Consider the following 22,762-nt stretch of genomic DNA (forward strand, 5'->3'; position numbering starts at 1 on the left):
GTGTGTAAATATGTGTGTACATGTATGTGTACACATATATGTGTGTGCACAGTTTAAATAAGAGTTTTCTGGAAGCAAATTAATGAAAGATTCTACTGGTTGGATATTTTGTGATATTTTGACATTTTGCATGTCCTTCCTTTTTATTCCTTTTGTCTCTATATTCACTACTTTCCTTAACCCCCCAAACAACAGTCCACATAACAGCTTTCTGAAAATCCCTGAGCTCTAACTGCAGAGGCTAATTTATTCAATGTTTTTTTTTTTTTTTTTTTTTATAATGCCATCAAAAAGGAGTGACTGCCTCGCTGGGAGAAATCCAAAGATGTAGGAGATCTGGTTCCTCTGCTCAACATGCTTGGGAAATAAAATGAACTCAAATAAAATAATGACACCTCATGGCACAAATAACAAGGAGACAGTTCAGAAAACACAGCAAATCCTATCAGCTGGAATGGCTGGGGCCTGAAGGAGGGTTAGGGTAGAGGAAGAGAAGAGGAAGAAGAGAATCCCAGATGGAAGAAATATCAGGGAAGATGATATTGACCCGAGGCTAGAAGCATGCAGGACTCGTCCTGGTCACAGGCTTGGTTCTGAGAATCTGTTTCTTTCTCGTGAATTAAAGGTAAGAGCTGCCTCTGAAATGCAGTCTGATGGCAGAGCTCTTAGACAGACAAGGAACCAGGAACAGAGGCCCAGCATGTGACAAAGTGCTTCAAACTGAGAGCTCCCTCACAGCCTCAGTCCCTGCAGTCTAAACCATACCTACTGACAACAAAATTCTCTTCCATAAAAGATCTCTTTTGCTAACTTGCCAGATAATGCTTTAACTTTCTTTGCCAGGGCAGAATAAAAGAACACACAGAGAGCCAAGCACCAGGAAAAATGTGCTTTCAAAATGCATGTGTAGTTGGAAAAAATTTATCCCAGAATCAGGAGAGGGTCACCCGCTGAGCCTGCATAAAAAGCATTCTTGTTTTTCTAGTAACATCTTTGCTGGCATTTAAAAATCTATTCAAAGCACTTCCCTGTTTTCAAGGAATAAAACAGAGATACACTGGCCCTTCACTCTTCATTTGCCAGCTGAGGCTTCCCAAAAAGGCAAAGCAGAATTGGTTCTGAGGTGCTCCTCCAGGGTTCCATTTCATTTACTCATTTCTTCCTTCCTTCCTTCCTTTAACAAACAATAACCAAACAAGCAACATACTACGTGGCAGATGCTCTACCAGGGGATCTTAAAAAAATGAATAAAACATTTCTGCCCTTGATAAGTTATCTATCTACTGTACATAACTAAAACTACTTAGAACACAATAAACAAATGCTCTACGAGAGAATGAGCACAAGTACTATGGAAACACCATCACCAATCTGTCTGAATGTGTGGTTTTTATATTTTTCAAAATAATTCTCACTAGACTCCATCGCCTGGAACAATGTGTGTGAGAAAATAGTGTGTATGTGGGTGACTGTGTATGTGGAGATGTCTGTGTTTTGGTGTGATTGTTTATGCCTGGATCCTCCGAGCTAACTTAGGTGCCCCTGAGAGCACATCTCTATAATGACCATGGTCAGGTTACAGCAAAGCCATATAAGTGTCAGGGAACCCCAGCTTCCTAAGAACCCTTCAGGGAAGCTCTTCATTTCATATGGATGCTTTCTTTGTATTAGCTCCACAATCCTACTTACAATATAGTGTACAATATAGTGATTAAACAATTCTACACATTCCTCAGTGCCCATCAAGATGACTGTACTCTTAATCCCCTTCACCTATTTCACCCATCCCCCACCCACCTCCCCTGTGGCAACCATCAGCTTGTTCTCTGTATTTAAGAGTCTGAGGTTTTTTTGCTTGTCTCATTTTTCTTTGTTCATTTGTTTTGTTTCTTCCACATATGAGTGAGATCATATGGTATTTGTCTTTCTCTGAGTTATTTCACTTAGCATAATATTCTCTGGCTCCACCCATGTTGTTGCAAATGGCAAGATCTCATTCTTTTTTATGGATGAGTAATATTCCATTGGGTACTTATACCACATCTTCTTTATCCATTCATCTATGGATGGACATTTGGCTGCTTCCATAATTTGGCTATTGCAACAATGCTTCAATAAACATAAGAGGCACATATCTTTTTGAATTACTGTTTTCATTACTGTTTTATTTTGGGGGGTAAATACCAGAAGTGGAATTACTGGGTCATATGGCAATTCTATTTTTATTTCTGGATGAACCTCCACATTGTTTTCCAAATGCCTGCTCCAATTTGCATTCCCACAAACAGCCCATGAGGATTCCTTCTTCACACCCTCACCAATACTTGTTATTTCTTGTGTTTTTTTTTATTTTAGCCCTTCTAGTGGGTATAAGGTGATATCTCATTGTGCTTTTGATTTGCGTTTCTCTGATGTTGAGTGATGGTGAGCATCTTTTCATGTGTTTGTTGGCCATCTGTATGTCTTCTTTGGAAAAATGTCTATTTCTGGTCCTCTACCCATTTTTTAGTCAGATTATTTGTTGTTGTTGTTGCTGTTGTTGTTGTTTGGTTTTGAGTTGTATAAGTTAATTATATATTTTGGCTATTAACCCGTTATCAAATATGTCATTTGCAAATATCTTCTGATAAATGAATTCAGTAAAGTAATAGGATACAAAGTTAATATATAGAAATCAGTTACATTTCCATACACTAATAACAAAGCAGAAGAAAGAGAAATTAACAAAAACAACCCCATTTACAACGCCACCAAAAATAATTAAATACCTAGGAATAAACTTAACCAAGATAGTGAAAGAATTGTACTCTCAAAACTATAAAATACTGTTGAAATAAATTGAAGATGACACAAACAAATGGAAAGATTTCTATACTCATGGATTGGAAGGACCAATATTCTTAAAATGCCCATACTATCCAAAGCAATTTATATATTTAATGCAATCCCTATCAAAATACCAACAACGTTTTTCACAGAACCAGAATTAATAATACTGAAATGTGTACGGAATCACAAAAGACACTGAATAGCCAAAGCAATGAGAAAGAAGAAAAAGCTAGAGGTATCACAATCCCAGATTTCAAGATATGCTACAAAACTATAATGATCAAAACAAGTGTGGTCCTGGCACAAAAATAAGACACACAGATCAATGAAAGAGAATAGAGCCCAGAAACAAACCCATGATTATATGGTCAATTAACCTTCAATGAAGCAGGAGAGAATATACAATGGTAAAAAGACAGTCTCTTCAACAAATGGTGCTGGGAACACTGGACAGACATGCAAAAGAATGAAACTGGACCACTTTCTTACTCCATACACAAAAATAAACCCACAATGGATTAAAGACCTAAACGTGAGACCTGAAACCATGAAACTCCTAGAAGAAAACACAGGCAGTAATTTCTCTGACATTGGCCACAGAAACATTTTTCTAGACGTGTCTCCTCAGGCAAGGGAAACAAAAGCAAAAGACTACACCAAAATAAAAAGCTTTTGCTCAGGGAAGGAAACCAACAACAAAACAAAAAGGCAACCCACAAAGACCTTGTCTTTTTAAGACATTTTTTTCCTGGAAAACAACAGTTCCTTCTCCCAGAGGATATTGTACCACAGAGTACAGGGACTAATTAAGATATATTTGCAGTCAGAAAACACATATCCTAGTCACTTACACACCTATATTTTTATTTCCCAAGAGGCTAAAAGCACATCACAGTCTTTGAGTTCTGTTACTAATCTGAACTGCAGTGTAGAAAGAGGTAGTTGACCTTCGCTTACACTCTCAGTACATAGGTAAAGAAAGGAGTTCCAATGACCTGCCCAAGCTCTGGAGGCAGCCAGGCATAAAATCCAGGTTTCTTAAGGACCAGCCTGATATTTGTATACCTAAGGTTACCCTAGCAGGATGAAGGATGTACCTATGAAATCTCACAGCTTTAGTCTTAATCGGTCTAGGACTCTACCACAAAGCTCAGTGAGTTTGTGTGGCCAGGAGGAGCATGGAGGAACCCTCAACAAAACTCCAAATGTAAACTGGCCATGGGGAAGGACTGTTCAACTTGCATTCCTGATGGGAGTAGTCAGATATGACTGGGCAGTCTGGTGGACTGGGGGACAGGGTAACCCAAGGCCTATGTGGACGAAGTGCTGTACTCTTAGGGAGAGAACTCATCCCAAAGGGGTTCTCAACTTCAGCACCACTGACATTTTGAACCAGATAATTCCCTACTGTGGAAGGAGTTTCCTGTGCATTTCAGGATGCCCAGCAGCATCCCTAGCCTCTACTCACCAGATGTCAGTAACACTCCCAAACCCCCACCTCAGCTGTGACAACCAAAAATGTCTCCAGACTTTACCCAATGTGCCACAGTAGAAGGTGCAAAATAGCTCCCCTGGTCAGAACCACAATCTTAAGGAAGAATCAGGTTCAGTAAAACACTTGAGTCATCAGAGGTATGTGATTGTGAAACAATGTGCATCCCCAGGGTTATCCCTGCTCTTCAGCTGGCTCCTGTGGATTCATGGGTGAGTCCTAGAAAGATATGGGGCTTCAGGAAACACTGAAAGGCTCTCTTTACAGAAAACAAGATTATGAGGGGGGTGTCAGGAGCTCAAGCCAGGACTTTTGGGGAATAAACATGGAAGTGTTGGCACAGTGATGGCTGCACCAGCAGCTTCCATGGCATTAGTGAGTGCCAACAACTCTGGCTGTTGTCAGAGCAGTGAGTTTGCTTCATGCAGCTGATGCCTGGGCAGTCAGTGGAAGCTGAACTTATATTTGAGGATATGTGAAACGTCCCTGAGGGATTACTAGAAAGACTGGGAGTGCATAAGAGGTTGGACATCTTGCCACAGAAGATGAAAGAGAGAGACAGAGGAAGACTATGTTTTCATATAATTAGGGGTACTTGTTTTTATACCTCAGATTAAGTGGCGAGTGGAAACATGGACTCAAAAAGATTTACTGAGTAACTTTGTTGTGCAATGCATTATTCTCATTGGAATAAGATTTTTTAAAAAATAATCATTAATGGTGCCTGTAGGGGGACCAACCACCCAGGTTTGCCTGGGATTCTCCAGGTTTTAGCACTGACAGTCAATATACCAGGAAACTCCTCAGTCCCAAGCAAACTGGTACAACTGGTCACCCTACTTGCCTCAGGGATCTGACAGCATATTGGAAAGAATGAACAGCTGAAGAGTATAAGGCAGGATGGACTCTCTGCAGCAACACTTTGGAGGTCTAATGAGTCAAGGGGCTGAGAAGAGTATGATTAATTCCTATTGAGTGATGGAGAAGGGGTATCATGGAAGAGGAGTATTCAAGCTGAGCCTTGACAGGTAAGAGGCTCCATACAGGTAGAGAGGAGCAGAGAAAGGGTTTCATTGGCTAAGAAGGCATAGATGCAAGGAAATTATATCACTATTCTTTTCTAAGTCAATTTTCTACTCAAATATATCAGGTATGAGAAGAAAATCTATTATTTAGCTTTAATTATATCCCATGCAAATGAGATAATACATAATGGCCCATTAGACTCCAAATGCTACCTAAGGTCTGCACTGACAACAAGAGGAAACTGCTTAGCCAAAAGGCATTAGAAAAGAAGACTACATTCTATCCTGAAGAGGGAAAAAGTATGTGATGGGGGCCTTCCGAAATCTGGCTATAAAAAATAATATTCATCTTTGGTTTGGTGGGTCTTTTCCATCCCCTCACCTCGAGCTAAATTACTATACAGTTCCTGGATTTCATTATTTCAGTAGTCTGATCAGTGTCACGAAATGAGACTGATTTTGACTTTCAACCAACCAATTGGGTGCCCATTTCAGAATAGCAAATGAAATCATTTCCAGCTGATCATTTTCTAGTCTTGGGTAGATGTTTTCACATAATCTGTGGCTCAAATGAAATAAGAAAGAACCCCTATTAGGTTCCCAAATAGACACTTTTCTTCAAGTAAGGTGAATGATGTAGATTACTTCTTTTCAAACATACAAACCCTAAAACCTTCCTAGGTGCAACACTAGTGTGTGAATAGAGAAAGGGCCCACGGGAGAGGTAGAGGGGCATGAGTGGGAGGGAGGATGATACCGTGGAAACTACATTAGTTTCCTATATTCCTATATTTGATGATGACTTGAAGCCTTTCTATTACACTCTAAAGTCTACCAGCTTAGCCCTACCCTCAAGGCTCATTTCACTCTCAGAGAGTCTCTAGACATTGTTTTTTAAAAATCCAGAAATCTCCAGGACCTCTTCAATGATTCTAGGCAGAAAAGGGATTTAAAAATCATTAAAGAAAATTTAAGTAAAAGATTTCCCTGATATTGCCTTAAAATATAAATGCCTAGAGAGGGATGAGAGAAGAGTAAGAAAGAAAGAACATAAAACAAAAATAACCACTAAAGTCTGAGGAGAATCATAGCAACACGAAAAAAGGGTTCTCAGACCAGCTGGAAGTAGTCAAAATAAAAATCAAGCAAACTTGAAATGAACTGGGAAAGATTTTTAAAAATCATAAAAAAATCATTTGAATAAAAATCTATTTTTTTCTGGGACAGGCTCAGAAATAAGGATGCAAAGACAATCTAAAGCTTTGTTATTATGAGTTTCTTCCTGCTATCACTAACTACACCATGAAATAACTGATGAGCTTAAACCCAATAACCCAGAAGCCAAGGGAAACTAAACAGCCAAAAAGCAAATACAAGAATACTTTCAAAGGGAAATCAGGTGATTAAAGAAAAAGAAGAAGAGCACGAGGAGGACAAGGAAGTGGATGGAGGAGGAGGAGGAAGAGGAGGAGGCATCAGATTTTAAGTTAACATGCTGTTGGTCAAAGGGAAACAGATACAAACAGGGGCTAAATGTGAAGCAAGGTTCCTGGGTACCCTCTCTCTCTATTCTTGGCCACAGGTAAAGGAATCCTGATGATGAAGTCCCCCAGACCCCAGGTGAGGCATGTGGGGCATTCCTGGGAGGGAAACAGCATGTGGAAACTGTGAGGTTCCCCCATGGGCCAGGACTAGGTCGATAGCAAGGGAGAACAAGCCTGCCAGGGTAAAAAGGCATCGCATCTCCATGAACAACAGTGGAGTCACTGAGCACACCAGTCACAAACCAGCAGCCAGCAGCCAGATTGGGGGGTTGTTGCTCCTGTGAACTGCACTCGTACTCAGGGAGATGACAATATTGAAGCTCTGGCTTCATAATTTCTTGTAAATCCTAGGAATATCACTCATTTAATGCTTACTGCCTCTTAAATAAAGACCATTAAGATCTAGTGCTAGGAAGAAGCTTTTCTCCCCCCAACAAATAACACCCTTCTCTCCAATAATTACTGAGGGCTGAAGTAAACTAGCCTTAGTTTTCCCCTCTTCCCTTTGTCTGCCAGCAACTTTGGAGCTGACATTTTTGACAATCTGCAATCTGCCTTTAGTCCCAGCTTCCAGGTACATTCTACATTTTTAATGAGTCTTTGTCCATTGACCTTTATAAAAATGGTTTTATTGAATTTTTAGTTTTTGTAAATACAAATAATTTTTAGGGTTAGTTGAGATGATTAAAATAATGAGACTAGGGGTGCCTGGGTGGCTCAGTTGGTTAAGCATCCGACTTGGGCTCAGGTCATGAATCTGCAGTTTGTGGGTTCAAGCCCCACGTCGGGCTTTGTGCTGACAGCTCAGAGCCTGGAGTCTGCTTCAGATTCTGTGTCTCCCTCTGTCTCTCTCTCTCTGTACCTCCTCTGCTCACCCTCTGTCTCTCTCTCTCAAAAGTAAATAAACATTAAAAATTTTTTTTAAATAAATAAAATAAAATAATGAGAGTAAATATCTTAGTCCATATACTCTATGTACCCAGGAATCAATTTTGTCCCCAGGACCCATACCCAACACAGGTCTGGAGCATGAAAACTTGGCCTTTGTTCCTTGCAGATTCTACCCCATGCTTGGTCATCACCCCAAATGATCTGATTCCTCAGACTCAGTCTTCCCTACGGGCCACTCTCTCTGGGGAATTCCAGGTTCTACATCTCTTTCTTCTGTCCAAGAAGGCATATTCGTTATAATTCTTAGCCATTTAGGTCTTTCCAGGTAAGTAATTAGCAAAACAATGCTGAAGTGAAAAACAAAACAAAGCCCTAAATCTATGTGTCATAAGGAGTGTCAGGGCTGCAAGGGGATCCATCTGGACCAGTACTTAGATTTTACAGAAGATACAAAGCCCAGATATATGAAGCAACTTGTAAAAGATTCCTCATTCAAATGGATCAGAACAAAGGGCATTTACATTTTAAAGGACATGCAGTGGAAGGATAATGTTTTAAATAAATTAATCTCATACAGTGATCACTGCAAACCAGGTACCAAAAATAGTGGCAAATATCAAGTATTGCTAACAATAAATGACTAATGAACATGACATAATCTTCAAAGACGACAGTGGAAGAAACGGGATTCTATTCTCCCCTCATGTGGCTTCCAGTCCTAGACACTTCCTCCAGAAGAGCTAGGGAAGCAGCCAGGGCAGTGATAAAGTGGCTCCAGGGAATGGCTGGTCTGGGGAGAGACAGGGGGCCCCAACTCCCACTTCAGGATCTCGGTGAAGGAAGAGCCAAAGCAGAATATGTGGTCTCTCCACATTGTGTGGAAAGTAGAGAAGGACGGTAAGGCTGTTCTCATTACACTTTGTGAACTAACACCTGTAAAAAAGGTGGAGCGGGCAGGAGCAAAGGAATAAAGATGACCAGGGGCACCTGGGTGGCTCAGTCGGTTAAGCGTCCAACTCTTAATTTAGGCTCAGGTCATGATCTCACGTTCGTGGCATCAAGCCGTGTGTCAGGCTCTGCACTGACAGGGTGGACTCTGCTTGGGATTCTCTCCCTCTCTCTCTGCCCCTCCCCTGCTTGTGTGTATGTGTGCTCTCTCTCTCAAAATAAATACTTAAAAAAAAAAAAAAGGTGACCACAGTTAGTGCAGATCCTTCTTAAAAGCAGAAAGAGGAGGGGCGCCTGGGTGGCGCAGTCAGTTAAGCGTCCGACTTCAGCCAGGTCACGATCTCGCGGTCCGTGAGTTCGAGCCCCGCGTCAGGCTCTGGGTTGATGGCTCAGAGCCTGGAGCCTGTTTCCGATTCTGTGTCTCCCTCTCTCTCTGACCCTCCCCTGTTCATGCTTTGTCTCTCTCTGTCCCAAAAATAAATAAACATTGAAAAAAAAAAATTAAAAAAAAAAAAAAGCAGAAAGAGGAGAAAGGATGGGAGATGCTGACAGATGAAGCATCTTACATGTACCCCCACAACACAGACACACACACACACACACACACAGCCAATCATTAAACAAAAGGCCAAAACCTTATCTTCTTTCCTCTTTTTGATTTGTGGGAGTGGAAAGAGCTGCTGAAGACAATAGGTGAAGGTAAGAAAAGTAAGCAAAGAGAGCTGATTCTCTCTGATGTTCTAGGCCTCAGCCCTCCACTGAGGGCCTGTTCTGAGAGCCCAATCATCTTCCACTCTAGTACAAAGACCCATCCACCACTAGACTAGCACAGCTCACATCCATCCCAGGGCAGAGAAGAGCCACAGGAATTGGGAATCTTCAACAAAAGCTGTACAAAGCCTCCACTGAGTTCTTTCTCTCCTTCCTGTGTTCTTGGGAGACTGCAAATACAGCAAATAAAACAAATACACTACCCTTAGACCATAGCCAGGAGTGGGATACAAACAGTTCTCCTTCAAGTTGGGGAGGTAGGCAAGGAGAACCCATCCACACAAAGTCAGAGCAAATGGCCTGTGTGGCCATCTGCATGCCATGCAGAAGGAGGCTGAAGAGACACCTCACAGCAACCGTGCTTCAGGAATAGTAACACAGTATAAGGAAGAAAGAAAAAGATATTAATAAGAAAGCAATAGCATTAAAAAAAAAACCTAGTCTGGAAGAAAATACAATTCAAACAGAAGAAAACGTCTTACAAATGTTTCACACTTCCTTAATAATGTGAATTCAATAAAAAATTCAAAGAAGCAATGATAAAAACAACAGATTAAAAGGCACATTCTGTGCTGAGAAAATGAGTAGAGAGCCCGAACAGACAAAAGTGATAAACTAAAAATAGCAAGGTACAAAATAGAGACATCTGAAAACCAAATTACTCACCTAAAAGGAAAGGCTGTGTAAAAGCAGATAATAGACGGAGGATTACAAAACAGAGAGAAGCTGATAAATGGGGGAGGTCTGTGAAATACGCAACTGTGTCTGTAAAGCAGAGACACCAACAAGCCGAGCAGGAGAGGTATTCACAATTAAAACACCAAAAAATTTTCCTGACATGGAAGAATCCACAAAACAAAAAAGAAAACTCAATTAAGCACAGGAAAATCTCAGAGAAAACAACAGACACTGAGAGGAGACCTGTCCTGATTAAGCTATTAGGATTCAAGACTAAAGAAGGAATTCTTCAGGCAAAAGGAAGTCATTCTCGGGAGAGACCAAAAAAGTCGTCCTGACGCTTCTCCACAGTATCATTGGATGCCAGAGGAATGTCTACAACGTCCTGAGGAAAGAGTGTCCTGAGGATTTTAAGTCCAGCCAAGTGATCCTTAAACTAAAATGACCACAAGCAGACTCTACTCTCAGGCACTTACAACCCTTCTTCTTTTTTATAATTTTTTTAATCTTTATTTAGTTTTGAGAGACAGAACAAGAGCAAGGGGGGTGCAGAAAAGAGAAGGAGACACAGAATCTGAAGGAAGCTCCAGATTCTGAGCTGACAGCACAAAGCCCAACACAGGGCTCGAACTCACGGACCACAAGACCATGACCTGAGCCAAAGTCAGACACCAAACCAGCTGAGCCACCCAGAGGCCTCTAATTTACAATGCTTCTAGAAAACCTTTCTTGCCTGTGCACCATAGCCAACCATGACCTCAGGACTGCAGCCGCTCCTGCCAGGGCTGCTGGCAAGGACACAAAACCCACCCAAATACCAGCTCTGTGGTTACAAAACAGAACGTAAAGGCTGCAAACCCTGATGAGGTAAAAACAATAAATGGGATGTAGGAGAGGGAGAAAGTATAACTGCTGATTTCCTCTTGTTATTGTAATTTTTCAGTCAATCTGTTCTAAAGTTAAAAATACGCAGCAAAAAAATACATAGTAATTCCAATATTTTCTGTTTTGCGAAACCTTTTTTAAAAAAATATTTTACAGAGATCTCTTCAGAATTAATTACCTCTTACAGCAGAAAAACATTTTCTTTTTGTTTTTTTTAAGTTTATTTATTTGAGAGAGACCAGGACAGCGTGGGGGAGGGGCAGAGAGCAAGGGAGAGAGAGAATTCAAATCAGAAACATTTTCTTAAAGACCAGAAATTTCTTCAGTTATACTTCAGATTTGTTTCTATAAATTAATTCAGGTAAAATTGTAATTATTTAATTACAAACAGAATATATAGTATATCTCATGTTATATTAAATTATTTTTAGTTAGCAAGTTATTCTTCTATGTGCATATATTCAAAGAAAAGTACCTATAATGGAGTTTAATTAATGTTAAGAATGATTAATTGGGGGAGGGAAGGCCAGGAGTTTTTAAATAATTCATTCCTTGTGTTCTGTATTGTTTAAATATCTTATAATAGCTATATATCACTTTTATAAACTAAAAATCCATGTTTAAATTATAACAGCCAAAAATAAAATCTTTCATTGAATTTTTAAACAAAACATAAAACATATGGTAACTACATAAAAATTTACAAACCAGAATTCAAAAGAAGGAAACAAAAGTCACTCATGATGCCATCTTCAGAGCCAACCAGAGTTAGTATCTTCTAATCTTGGGATGGAAGGGATTTCATAAAGACAATATCAAATATTTAATAAATAGACCCTTGTATTTTCTCCAATACTCTTATATTTATATTAATTCCATTTAAATATTTAATTGAGCGGTGTTTACTTTGAGTTCTGGTATGCAATAAGAATTAAATTTTTTCTGCTATGATTAGTTGTCCTAAGGGCATACACTGAACAATCCATTCTCTGCTGGCTGCTTTGAAATCCACCTCTACTAGTTCTGACACAGAATTAAATACTCTCAGGATTGAGTACCCTTTCTCATCTCATTTTTTCAGAGACCCAACACACTCAGAAACCCCTAGAGTTTCTGAGTGTCCTCTGTCCTGGGAAGGCTTTCTTATGGCCCACTGCCCCTGGTCTCCATTTCTCCTGGAGCTCCTAGCTCCCTTCAAGTGGATGCTAGTCCACCTGAATGCAGGCACCATCTCTGGAGCTCATCTCTTTACCCCTATATCTGGTCAAGTGTCTGGCACACACAGGCCTTCCAAATAACCTATCCAAGTAGCAAGCCTTCCCACCCACACTCTCCTGCCTATGTACCACATTTTAAAACATTAACTAGATGTTTTAACTAGAAATGTAACATTAACATTACATTTCATTTCATCATCTCAATGTTGGAGACTGGTAAACTAGTCATTTTACCTTTTTCAACAATATTTCCCTTCTAGTTTTATTCCTATTATTAAATATTTGCAATCCGGTCATATATAACCAAGAGAATCCTGCTACTCCAGGCCCCAGAGTCCCACGCAGGGGACTGAGCAGACACTTCTTTAGCACAAGCTCTACCTTGCCAAGCCCAGCACGTACAGTGACTGGCCTTCATGACTGGATGACACAGATTTCAGGGCCCATAATCTGGCAAGCTCTAGGCAGCTTCCTAGCCAAAGAAATTCACTGTCAACTAGTGCTAGAAATGGGCACACCAGCTGCTGGGAGCAATGATTTGACTTAATGCTCAGTGCCAACCACAGGTTCAGCCCTTCTCAGGAAATCATGCTTAATCAACCAGCAGCACTCTGACATCCTAAAGAGAATGCAGGGAACACAGAAACACCTAAGGAAGGCTGCGAGTAGCCAAAGCTCCATAGACACTTTACTATGGAGTCAGAGGACACTGCCAACACTCAAGTGATGGTCGCAGAGGGTACCTACAAATCAGGAACAGCCCTGATGAAAAGATCAGCCCACCCTACTCTGCATGGTGTCACAACTGAAGGCACAACTCCTGAACCTGGAGAAGAAAAGACAACAGACATTCTGATAGCTGTCCTTAAAGATCTAAAACTATGACGTATAAGAGGAAATGGATTAGTTCAGTCATTTCCTCAGAGGCTAGAACTAGACCCACAGAGTATAAATCACAGGGAGGTGGACTACAGGTCCAAATAATAGCCAGCTTTATATCTGAAGCTGGTCAACAACAGAGCAGCCTGCCTGGTGAAGGAGGCAGTTACATGGCACAAGAGAACATGTGTCAGGGATGACCAGGTGATTTACAAAAGCCTCTTCTAAAACTGTTGAATTCTGACCCTAAAATTTATTTAGAGAAAGGCTGGTCTTCAAATGTAAATTTTAAAAAGACTTCATTCATTATCCAGAATTTGGAGAAGTATCAACCACACCCTTCTACTGAGCATTACCAGCTTTTAATAATGTGAATTTAATGATAAAAGATTAAAAATAAATTTTGATCTTCCAAGATTATAATTAGACACATATTAACACATATAATCTTTAAAATAAGCTGGCTAGCTAAAGCTAAGTGAGCTAATTAATCCTGACCAATGTAGGAAATGTTAGTCGTAACAGCTTACAAGAGCCAACACTGCACAATAGAGAGCTTGAAGACACATATGTAAAAACTACATTACTGCATCTGAAAATAAAATCGCACTTCGTCTTCTTGAGTAGCTACAAAAATGAATGCTTGGAAACTTCTTGGCATAATTCTAAATTTAATCTCTGAGGAGATGTAGGTTAGAATAAAAAATGGATTCCGATTCAACCCATGGCAGCCGCTGCAGGAGCAGGACAACTAACTAAGGCTTCCTGCAGCTAAAGGCGCACATCCTCTACCCAAGTCCACGGGCCATGGGGATGATGGCTTTCCAGAGTCTGGGAGAGGCCTCACTCATGCCCCTGGCTGTCCCCAAACCTGAGCCCAAACTCAAGCTAGGCCTGAACACAGCAGGCAGTGAGCCATCTTTGCAGATCCTGATGAAAAGCCACCCTTCCGAATTTTCATTTCTTAAAGTAAATCTGCTTGTCTGGCAGTTTTCTGGTTGCTTTAGGGAAAGGCAAATACAAATGATAAACTTTATATGAAGAAAACAGTTGAACAAGAAGAGAAAGGGGCCTTTGTATTGGGCAGAGGAAATGCAGGAAACACCGGGAAATGATATCAGCATTTAACACACACCACAGTGAGGAAGGGAGGCATGTACCAACAAACAAACCTGAAATTCTGCATGAACTGCCGGAACTTGTCTGCCCTCTTTGCCAGTGGCACGATAACGTTGATGAGTGTGTTGGCCATGTTGAGCTTTTCTTGTTTTACTTTCATGATAGGGCCAAATGGTCGAAACAACACAAGTCGTCTGAATTCGTGCTTCTGCTCCCCTTTGAAGGTGAGCTCATACAGAGTGCCTTTATCCCTTTCGGTGCGGTAGATTCCTGTCAACAGAAATACAAGGATAGTTTCAAAAATTAACCTTGGCTGCTGAGTGTTTTTTATAGCTGAGATCTAGCACAAAATGCGCCTTTGAAAACATTAAATTAAGATGAAATCTCTACATATAATAACTATTAGAAAACCCCAAATGCTCCCGTGTTAAAAAATCCCCCCAAAAATCAAAATACCATCAATTTAAAAATCACATTTCTGAAGAGCTTCATAAACATGGAAAAAAGTTTGTAATGTCAGATACAAAACTGTATTTATACTAGAGGCATTCAAAAAAGGACTGTAAGGAAATATGCCAAAATAAGATTGGCTGTGATGTGGAATGGCGTGCTTTTTTTTTTCTGCTATTATCCACACTTCCAGCAAGATGATTAGATAAATATTATAATTATTCTACCTACTTAATTTTAAAAGAATGTTAAAATTATCTCTTAGATATTATAGCCATTTCAGATGAACTGACCATAGCAATTTTGGGGGTACTTTAGAGTGGCGCTGTGCAAGTTTCTGGAAGCATTGAAGCACACAACACATAAAATACCCAACACAATGGCAGGCACACATCTTATTTAATTTCATATTGTCCTTCCTAACTCTGAGGAGCAGCACAGCTCAGTGCTCCAGAGCCAGACTACTTGGGAGATCTATTTACACCCCACCCCCAAATGAGCTCTACACCATGTCACTTGTACTAAAACACCACGGTCTTATTTGTCAGGTTGAAGTTGTGACCTGTCAACTCTCAGGATGAACCTCCTAAAGGCCTGATCCAACAGAATTTTTCTATCAAATAAGCAAACGATTCCCTGGTGCCTAGGTCCCATTGCCTGCCCGACATCACTGGTATTGTGTATGTTTTTCCTATAGTCAGAAGAAACTCTTGCAAAAATCCAGCCAATCACCAGATAAGCTCCCTTATCTTTCACCTCTGACTTGCCATGTTTTCTATTCCATCTTTCTTCCCTCCTCTTAATCCCCACATTAGCTAGAATGCACCTTCCAGTCTTGGGAGAAGCTACAAAAGTACATCTCAGGGAAATACCCGCCTGCGGGGAGTCATAGCTCTCGACACCTCTGATAAAGCACCCCTCCTTTTTTCCTCACTCCCTCTTCTCTTGTGGGCATAACAGGACTTCTCCACAAACACTGCCGGGTTCTCTTCCCCGCTCTCTGCAGAATAGGAGCTTTTCCTTTTACAGGACTTTTCCTGTTTACAGCCTCTTTGATCCTGTTCAAAGTCTGGATCTCCTTCAGGTGCCACAGAGAGGTGGAGTTTGGTACTGCGGATTTTCAAGGTAGTCTCATTTCTCACAGCTGTCCCAAGGGCCTGCCTGAAGATTCCAAATGCACAACCTGCTGGCAGCCAGTCCGGATGATTTAAGGACCAGAGCACAGAGTTACAAGGACTGACTTCTCTTCGGAAGCCTCCATCGCTTCCTTGGGTAACAGGGCATACTGCTCAATGGCTCTGAGAATCAGGGCAGCTGAGAGAGGTTTTGCTGAGCTCATGCTGGAACAGAATCCAGAGTCCCTGCAGGGGTCATTCATGGAAGAAAGAAGAAGGTTCATTTCTTGGGAAGCTCAAAGGACTTCTCTGAAAATGTGAAGTGGTTCCCTTCAAAGTCTGTTAATTCTTTCAGGCAATTAGTGCTTGTGGAGGAAACAGCCTCTTCCCCACCTCTAACTGTTGTCTACAGCAGCTGGGGAAACCACCAAATTCCAGGGCAAAAATAAGGCTGGGTGAGTCAGCAAGGAGTTTGCATTTGCTAACGGAGAGTGTCTGCACAGCTGAAACAGGCCTGCCAGGGGTCGCTGGCTGTGCCTTGTCAAACTTCTGTTATTGGGGTCAGCAAGCATACCTTTTTCACGCAGCAAGAAACCTGCAAAAGGCTGCTGACAGTTTAACATGCAGATAAAAACGTATGTGAGCCAAAGATTGTTTTTTAACTGAGTCACTTTCTTTCTCAGCATTAGATAGGGATAAGAATCATAAAACATCTGAACCCACATATTTGAGAATACAGGTAGAAACATACACAAACCCATCTGAGAAGATGGACATCTACTTACAAAGAACCCAGAGAATGTAATAGTTCTTATCATAATGATTCTCCAGCACATAAGAGGAGCTGCCTTTCGCAGAGCATGTATCATCAGCCTGGGTGCGACAGGGTGGCAGCTTTGTTAAAATGGTTTCCAGGCCTGGCACTCCTTACTGGGAAGGCCAGAGCAGCCAGGCTAATCTTGCTCACCACAATGTCAGCTGCTTCCTCATCGTTTTCTACATCCCATGACTCGAAACAGTTATTACATCAACTTTTTAGCGTATTTCCCCATACTTTGCCTAATTAAATTAATGATGTCTTATATATAAATCTGATTCAGATCTCTTAATTCCCTCTATTTTAAATAAGTTATTTAAAACTCTCTTGCAACCTGTGTCCACTAAAACCCACACCTAGCCACCCACCCACCACACCCGCAGGCACATCCTCCCACACCTGCACACAGGCCCCCTCAGTCTGATTGTAACACAAAGGACCGCTCCTTACTGGATCCCTGTGCCTCCTGGAAATCTTCAGTGGTGGAAACACAAAGGGGCTGAGAGAAAAGGGGGACAGAAGTCTTCTGAGACAGAAATGATTTTTCAGCCAGTGAGGTGGCATGCACACCAGCAAATGCAAAGCAAACCAGCTTTGCATAGGATTGCATCATTTTTATGCATTATGTTAATTAGAGATCAAAATAAGAACTTTGCAGTGAGCTTAGATTTTGGTTTAGATACCCTAACTGGCACCCTCTTTCCCCTTCTTTCTCTCCATAGATGCTAAGTTTACTTTCAGTTTGGTGTTTCTGTTTCCTGAGCAAGGTTCTTAGTGCTTGTAAGTAAAATCTTATTTTACTCAAGGGCACCAGACTCTAGGATGACCAACTACATGGGGATACCTCCAGGCATCCAAGGTATAGTTCCCTGGTCTGCGGCAAATGGCTGTCCCGTTAGCAGGCCAGGAGCTAACCAGACATAGGCCCCCTCTCTACAACCTGTCCTCAACATAGGACCTCAGAAATCAAGATGCTGGAGGTCAAGGAGGTATGACTCCTTACCCTCACACTCCTGCTACCTTCACTCAATATATGTGCATAGGTTGTGGCCCAGTCCTGCACTGCTGATCCCAGAAGTTTTTCCACTGTCATCCCTGCCTTTCCTACCTTCCCACATGGAGCCTGGGTCAGGTCTCCCAGAACAATAACTACAATCCTCTGCCAACCCGTGTCCTACTTCCAGGACCCAATCCATCCTGACATATCCTGTGGCCCTCAGCTTTCCTACAGTACCATTCTAATCCTGCTTCTCTCTCACAAGCTTCTTAGAGCCTAGAGAATAAAGTACCAACCCCATGTCCAGGCCTTCAAGACCCTCCATAATGTGACCTCAGTGTGCTATCCTAACTGCAGGCCTTATCCCTGCCTCACGAGAAATATGGGCTCTAGGCAAGCTGCTTCACAATGAGCATTTACAACTACTTTTTCCCCTTGGAGAAACTGGAACCCTCCTGAAAAGCTGGTGGGAAAATGGTACAGCCACAACGGAGAAGAGTTTGGCAGTTCTTCAAAAAGCTAAACATGGAATCAACATATGATCCAGCAGTTCCACTTCTGGGTATGTACCCAAAAGAAATGAAAGCAGAGACTTGAAGAGATACTTGTGCACACATGTTCATACACGCACTGCTTATAATACCAAAAGATGGCAACAGCCCAAACCTCAACCAAGAGATGAATGGACACAACACAGTAGACACACAATGGACTACGACCAGCCTTAAAAAGGAATGGGATTCTGACACATGCCACAACATGGATGAACCCTAAACCACGCGTTCGGTGAAATAAGCCAGACACAAAAGGACAGATATTGTATGGGTCCACTTGTATGAGGAATCTAGATTAGTCAAACTCCTAGAGACAGAAAGCGGGCTGGTGGTTACCAGGGATTGGGGGAGCAGGAAATGGGGAGTTAGTATATAACGGGCACAGAGTTTCAGTCTGACATGATGAAAGGTTCTAGAAACGGGTAGTGTGATGGTGACACAATAATGTGAATATGCTTAATGTCACTGGACTGTACACTTAAAAATAGTTAAAATGGTAAATTTTACGTATACTTTACCACAATAACTGCTGAAAAGGCCTTGAATTTTCTCAAGACACATTTTCCCACCAGTCTACCTTTTTTGCCCTCCTAAATCTGACCCTCCTCCTTTGGGAGGATTCCCATGACATTCTCAATCCAAAGTAGCCATTCAATCCTTCAAACACTCTGGTCTTCAGAGATTTTAAACTTTTCATTGCTGAGCTAAGTTTTTTGGCCCCTAAGGACTTTGGAGATCATCTATGCCAGCCTTGTCATTCTACAGGTGAATAAACTGAGTCACAGGGCAGTTGTGATCTGCCTGTGTTCACCACACTTTTTAATGCCTGACTGGAACATACCATGTGTGAGGGTTTGCTCCTTAGAGGTCACTTTTCATATTCGACATTAACAGCTCAGAGCAGAGCAGAGATACAGGACCATGCAGAAGTCAGAATAAACAATATAAAGTCTGTCATAAAAACCACTGTTTGGCTCATTTACCCACAGATAATCTTCACATCCACCCTTAGAACTTTTCTTTTACTTTCACGCACAATTGTAACAGTTATTAAACAATAATCATCTAAATTCATAGTCTACAACACATTCAAAGTAGTAAATTTTAAGAGGAATTCTCATAAAAAAATCTTTCTACCAACAAAAGAAGAGTGTATGGGAAAAGGCAATCTAGAACTGGCAGAAATGCTGACAGTAGTACCTAGTGGTCTCCTGACAACAGTGTGGGGGAGGCAGAACATTATTTGTTTTTAATTAAAATGTCTGAGACACTGAATATAAAGAAAAAACACTCATGTAACTTGCCTTGAATATATCACTGTAAGAGCATATTCTCCTTACTCCTATTCAAGAACACAAACAGAAATACCCAAGAAAGATTTTACTCCTAACATTAATTTTTAACTATTCTGGTGCTTTAGTGATTTTCAGTTAGAAAATTCTGCTTAGCAGGAATATGTACCTCATTCCCAGACCCTGTGGGATAAACGAGACATTATTACAGTGCCATCTGTTGCCGGCTCTGTTTTCTTAGGGAAAATAGTAGACATCTGACATTGTGAAAGAGATGTTCCTGAGAGTGCCCTGAACCTTCAAATGCTCAGGTACTCCACGTAAGAAATTCTCCCCATAAAAACCAAATAAAAAGTGACCACTCTAAAGCTCTTCCTCAGGTAGGGTAATGTCTGTATGCGCCTTGCTTTCTGCTGCATCACAGTGCATCCATTCACAGTAACTTCTGGATGTGTCCCAACTCAAGTTTATTGTGGTTTTCGGCCTTCACCAAATATTTCTTTCGTCTGATTAAGAAACAGTTGCACTGGGGCGCCTGGGTGGCGCAGTCGGTTAAGCGTCCGACTTCAGCCAGGTCACGATCTCGCGGTCCGTGAGTTCGAGCCCCGCGTCGGGCTCTGGGCTGATGGCTCGGAGCCTGGAGCCTGTTTCCGATTCTGTGTCTCCCTCTCTCTCTGCCCCTCCCCCGGTCATGCTCTGTCTCTCTCTGTCCCAAGAATAAATAAACATTGAAAAAAAAATTAAAAAAAAAAAAAAAAAAAAAAAAAAAAAAAGAAACAGTTGCACTGACTGATGCCCTTGCTGAAACAACTCCTGAATTGCCTTGTCTTACTTCTATTTATTGCATTTGGTATGTATTTGTTCTTGTTATAGAGCTATACAAATTCATCACCTGGTTCTTAATCTATCAGAAGTTTCTAAGAATCTCACTTTACTTAGAGCTCCTCCTTATTTTATCACTTCTACTAACAGTTGACTTTCTTTTCAGAGGCATTTTCCCCCCACAAGACTACAACCTACCTGTCACTTCATGAAACCTCTCAGATGTCAGACAATAAATGGAAAGCAAAGGCATGTTACGATTCCAGCACCCCAGTGGGCTGGGATCCTCACCAGGTCCCCACCAGCCTGACAGACTTCATATTCATGTGACATGGTTATTTTGATCCTTACTGATTTTTCCTATGGGTGTTATTTACTGTGGATTGTGTTTTATATTAGAAAGATAAAAATGAACATAATCGCTGTGCTTTCAGAGAGAAAGGTAGATAGGTAAACAGCACAGCCATAGATGTATGATAAGCACCTAAGAGAGTCTACCTAAGGTGTAAGGGAACAGAAAGGAGGAAGTGTCTACCTGCTGGAAGGTGCGAGCAGTTTGATAAAAGATGTTTCACCAGAACTGAAGACTGAGTGGGTGTTTGCCAAGACCGCAAAATCAGAGAGGGCATTCTATGGATAGATATCAGCATAAGCTAAGAGATAGAAAAAAGCAAAAACCAATGTGTTATGTATGGCAAACCTGAGGCAGTTCAGCAAGGCTGGAGTGCAAAAGGCTAGGTCTGGGACAGAGGTAGGAAGTGAAGCTGGGGGGACTCAGGTAGGGCACACCATGCCGGCCCACTAGGTCATCCTCATGGGAACGAACTCTGACCTGAAGTTCAGGGTTGTTAACAGGGAAGACGGGGACCACTTCAGCACCATCACCTTACAGCAGCAGGGTGGGGAGCAGAGCATCGAGGGACCACAGGGATTGAGATCAGATTGCAATGAGGAGAGAAGCACAATGATTCAGCAAGAAATGACAAAGCCCTAAACTGTGACAGTGCCAGGGGAGATGATGAGAAGTGGAAAAAACTCAAGAAAACGTGGTTAGAAAATGGGACAGCAAGTGAGGGAGAGGGAGAAAGGCAGTGTGACTCCAACCACAGGTGAGAAAAGGGTTTTGAGTCAAGCTTTGGAGAGGCTGATTTCAGGAGCCGCTGGAGGGGGACTGAAGCGCAGCAGACTGGCTTCTCTGGGACACACAGAGGTGGGTGTCCCCAGCCTGCAAGCTGAAGCTGTGGGTGTGGGTCAGACCATTCAGGACGTCTGTAAGGAGAGGAGAGGGAGCATGGGATGCAGGCCTGGGGTGTCCCAACCCCACAGGAGTTATGTGTGTGCATCAGCAAGGGAGGCGGAGAGGCCAGGAGAAGTGAGACAAATCACAGAAGGCAGAAGAGGGAACAGGCAGCCAGCGAGTGCGGGACTGCAGTGGTGCCAGTCTCATCAAGGTTAAGTACGACAAGGATGAAACTGACCCACGGGACGGCAAGTATGAGATCACTGGTGACCTCACCAATGAGGGCTTCAGAGAAGGGACAGGGCTGCAAGCCAGACATGAAGGATGATGACAGATGAAGTGGCAGGAATGAGTTGAGGGAGTTGAACATTTTCCTTTCATTTCCTTCAAGTTGTTGAGTTACTGTTGCCTGTGGACCTTTGCCCATTCTTTCCCCTCTGCCTGGGATGCTTTCCCTCAGGCCAGGGTACAACTGGATCCTTCTCACAAAGCCACCTCCTCAAAGAGGCCCTCTCTAGTCTCGCTCCCCACTCCCACCCTGCCCCATCACTCTGCCACCTCTCATCCATCACCTGCCTATTCATTACTGTTCCCACCACTAGAAGGTAAGCACCAGGACAACCAGAATAAGTCTGCATCCCTAATGGAAATCCCTTGCAAAGAGGAAGGGCAGGAGGGAGGGAAGGAAGGTGCCTGGCTAAGAAGGGAATGAATGCAACAGAACAGTAGCTAAGGGAACTTACAGAGTTGACAGTGTTTTCTTTTGTTACAAAAAATAGGAAAAAGAAACAACCCTTCATATGTTGAGAGGAAGGAACAAAGAGAAGTAGGCAATGAGGATACACAGATGGAATGAGAAAGTGGGAGGTATGTGGGACCAGCAGCCTTGAAAGGACATGGCCTTGGACAGAGCAGTATCACCTGCTCTCCAGAGCAGGGCAGAAATAAGAAAGCAAAGGGGCAGGTAGTGCAGGTTTGGGGCAAGAAGCCAAACAAAGGCATGAGAACTAACACTAAGTGAAGTGGGAGGGAGGCCAGGCCTCCCAGGTCATAAGGGGACCAAGGGTGGATACGGGCCCTGAGAGGGGTGCTGGGAGCCTGGATGGTGGCCAGAGGATGGGAGATAGCACAAAGTGCAGCCGGGCTGGAGATCAGAAATTTGTACTGATATCAGCACACATAGACCTTCAGGGGCTT

At 42.1% G+C, this 22,762-nt stretch overlaps 1 protein-coding gene across 10 annotated transcripts in view; it reads right to left on the reverse strand.

Moving 5' to 3' along the window:
- The window catches only part of CSGALNACT1 (chondroitin sulfate N-acetylgalactosaminyltransferase 1), a 341,572-nt gene that overhangs the window by 30,874 nt on the left and 287,936 nt on the right, over positions 1–22,762 (reverse strand). For all 10 annotated transcript variants that reach the window (XM_045458327.1, XM_045458353.1, XM_045458335.1 and 7 more), the window contains one exon: positions 14,332–14,548. In XM_045458327.1, coding sequence (XP_045314283.1) covers positions 14,332–14,548 — 217 coding nt within the window. The remainder of the gene's footprint in view (positions 1–14,331; positions 14,549–22,762) is intronic.

The sequence above is a fragment of the Leopardus geoffroyi genome, chromosome B1, assembly GCF_018350155.1.
Source record: "Leopardus geoffroyi isolate Oge1 chromosome B1, O.geoffroyi_Oge1_pat1.0, whole genome shotgun sequence".
Classification (NCBI taxonomy): domain Eukaryota; kingdom Metazoa; phylum Chordata; class Mammalia; order Carnivora; family Felidae; genus Leopardus; species Leopardus geoffroyi.